This window comes from Girardinichthys multiradiatus, chromosome 1, assembly GCF_021462225.1.
Source record: "Girardinichthys multiradiatus isolate DD_20200921_A chromosome 1, DD_fGirMul_XY1, whole genome shotgun sequence".
NCBI lineage: Eukaryota > Metazoa > Chordata > Actinopteri > Cyprinodontiformes > Goodeidae > Girardinichthys > Girardinichthys multiradiatus.
Window position 1 is genome coordinate 23114506 of NC_061794.1, and position 3217 is coordinate 23117722.

Below are 3217 nucleotides of genomic sequence, written 5' to 3' on the forward strand. Positions count from 1 at the left end.
AGCAGAGAGGGCGTGAGGAAATGTCAAACAAAAGGGGGTGGGGGCGGTGGAGGCTGCAGGTGGATAAAGAGAGGGAGAGAGTGAGGATCTCCTCTGCATCTGAGGAGTTCTGCAAACCTTCATGACTCCCTGAAAAGTCTGGAACCCACTGGTGTAAGCTGCTGCAGAGTCCATCAACGTCTCAGACAGTTCCAGTTGCTGCTGCCATGGACTTCAGTGCTGTGTTGCTGTCCTTCCTGCTGGTGTCTGTTAGCTGGTCCAGAGGAGCTGTGATCACAGGGGTGAGTGGGAAGTTCGGAGCCTGCTGTGATTTACTTCATTTAACAATACCTTTTTGTAATTTGGATTCAAATATAAATAAGATGTTCCAAATTATTCAAAATTGTTCTTTTTCATTCTGTCAAATTAAACATGAAGCCCTGAAATTACAGTAATACCATGTTTCTATAATAGGTTTTGTTTTTAGTAATGTTTATTAAAACAGTTTGATTATAAAATTGTTTTTAATAGATTGAAAAGAAGCAATTTTTAAGGAATGCAACTCTTGCTAACAAAATCTCCTCAGTAATTATACATAATTACCGGTGCATTTATTGTTTGACATTTAAAACAGTAGTAGCAACATATTTTTTGTTTGAAATCCATAAAAACAATTGATAACCTACGTTGAATTCTTTATGTATGTGTGTATATGAATATAAACATATTGTGTCAGATCTAACTCCACAACTATAAAAGCCAAACAGAACAGCTTGCGTTTCTGGATAATTATCTTTAATTGAATTACACATGACTGACAGTAGACCACATCCTCCTCCGCTTCAGTCGTCTGGAAAAATCCAAAAGGAAATCATCTTAGTCTGCCGAATGCTAGTCATTTATAAATCAATTAAGAAGATGACACATAATTGAAAAAATGTCATGCTATTGAAATTATTGTAGAGTGCCTATTCTACAAAAATGCATTTACATTCATTATGCATTTCTTCTTCCATCTGTTTTTTAATGTTTTATTATAACAATTCTTTAGACTAATGGTTGTCAGTATTGCTGCATTATTGTCCCTCTGCTGGTCCTGCAGGCCTGTGAGAAAGATGTGCAGTGTGGTTTTGGTCTCTGTTGTGCCGTCAGTCTGTGGCTGAGGGGCTTGAGGATGTGCATCCCAAGAGGAGTGGAAGGGGACGAATGCCACCCCTTCAGCCACAAGGTGGGTCCAAATACAGCACCATAACCCTTGATATTTTTCACATCACATTACAAATTAAAAACTTCAGTGTATTTTATCGGGATGTCATATGGCAGACTAATACAGAGTAGTGCAAAATTGTGGGGGGGGGGAGCAAAAAAATACAAATAAAATCTGAAAATTAAGGTAATCATTTGTATTCAGCCCCTATATCATTAAATGTATAAATAAAACCCAAATACCTTCAGAAGTCACTTAATTAGCCAAAAAAAAAAACAAAAGGTCCACCAGGGGGTGATTTAATGTCAATATAAACCCAACTGTTCTGTGAAGACCTCAGAGGATTGAGAAATGTTTAAAGCAGAGTGAGGTGCCTAAACAAAATTCAAAGTTTTGAAGATTTCATGGTTGGCTCAAACTATCTAACTATTAACTAATAACTATTAGCTGTACTCTCTACAAATCTTGTAGTGACAAGAAGAAGAAAGCTGTTATTGAAAGAAAGGCATAGGCAGACGTTGGGAAGAATGTGCTCTGATTAGATGAGACACAAACTGAACTTTTTGGCTTGCACGCAAAACATTGTGTGTAGAATAAAACTACCATTTAACACCATCCTTGCTGTTAAATATGGTGGTGGCAGCATCATGCTATAGGGATGCTTTTCTGAAGCAGGGACAGGGAAGCTTGTCAGAGCTGATGGGAAGATGGATGGAGCTAAACACAAGGCAATCTTTCAAGAAAACCTGTTAGAGGTTCTGAAACTATTGAGACTGGTGTAGAGGTTCACCTTCCAGTAGAACAAGGGCCCTAAGCATATAGCCAAAACAGAAGTCAATTCAGGTGCTAGAATGGCCTACTTAAAAGTCCAGACCTAAATCCAGCAAAACTTGAAATTTGATGTTCACAGATGCTCTTCATTAAATCTGACTAAACTTCCCACATTTTGCAAAGAAGAATGGGCAAACAAATCCATCCATCCATCCATCCATCCATCCATCCATCCATCCATCCATCCATGTTTATTCTTGCATACATGTAGCTGGGATGGCAACAAATGGTAGTTCAAGAAAGTAATTCAGATTTTTATTTTATTAGAAAAACAAAACCCTTTTCCGTCCGCTTGGAAGGACCACCACCATCACGTAAAATTCCTGTAAAAGACATACATGTTTATGGTAGCAGCATGTATGATATAATTATATAAATAAAAAGTTCAAGGAGTGTGAATACTTTTGCAAGACACTATCATTTCATTTATCTCCCAGCATCACAGTCTCTACTTCACACACAAAAGAACTGTCACACACTTCTCACACTCGCCGTAAGAGGTTCAGATTGTATCGAGTGCTGGCAGGTTGGCTGGATCTCTCGAAAAGCTGCTGATAACTGCAGAGGCTATTGATCTTGTCCACGCCAAATGTGGCGATTAGAGTCATATATCTCTTTGATTATCTAGACAAGTAAACCGTTTGTTCAGCAAGGACTGAATCCACCTCTGCAGTTCAGTAAAGAAGACATTTTAAAGCCTGTGGCTCCACATGTGAACTGATAAAACGTTTCAAATGTCAGATAACCCCTCCAGCCCACCACCCCTTTCCAATTATTCTTGTTTTTCCCTTCTTTCAGGTGCCATACACTGGGAAAAGGCTACATCACACCTGCCCCTGTCTCCCCCATTTGGTGTGCACCCGGTTTGCTGACAGCAAGTACAGATGTACTGAAGACTTCAAAAACTTGGACTTTTAACAGATGGCCAAATGCTCAGATGAAGACAATTTGAGCAGAAGAGTTAAACAGGCTGCGGACCACAATCATCTTCAACAACTTTATTCTTTCTTTGTACAATGCAGTAAACACAACATATGACATAACTACAAAGTGCAATTCACTATAACGCATTATAGATGTAGCACAGTTGGAACTATAAAGCCAAGGTTTACCATCAAGATGTTTGTGAACCATGCATTTCTGTTTTGCACACTTTAAGCTAATTTATCAATAGAAATGTACACAGAATTATATATTATT

The 3217-nt window shown here is 38.5% G+C and overlaps 1 protein-coding gene across 1 annotated transcript; it reads left to right on the forward strand.

Annotated features, from left to right (window-relative positions):
• prok1 (prokineticin 1) lies at nucleotides 1-3217 on the forward strand. The gene is made up of 3 exons (XM_047377973.1): nucleotides 1-281; nucleotides 1082-1207; nucleotides 2816-3217. The coding sequence occupies exons 1-3, from the start codon at nucleotides 207-209 to the stop codon at nucleotides 2933-2935; spliced, it is 321 nt and encodes a 106-aa protein (XP_047233929.1). The 5' UTR covers nucleotides 1-206; the 3' UTR covers nucleotides 2936-3217.

Bases quoted from the DNA above. Each gene is read 5' to 3' on its own strand.
- prok1 (XM_047377973.1), top strand. From the start codon at position 207: ATGGACTTCAGTGCTGTGTTGCTGTCCTTCCTGCTGGTGTCTGTTAGC. The intron at 282-1,081 runs GTGAGTGGGAAG...CTGGTCCTGCAG, and splicing joins GAGGAGCTGTGATCACAGGG to GCCTGTGAGAAAGATGTGCA. The intron at 1,208-2,815 runs GTGGGTCCAAAT...CCCTTCTTTCAG, and splicing joins GCCACCCCTTCAGCCACAAG to GTGCCATACACTGGGAAAAG.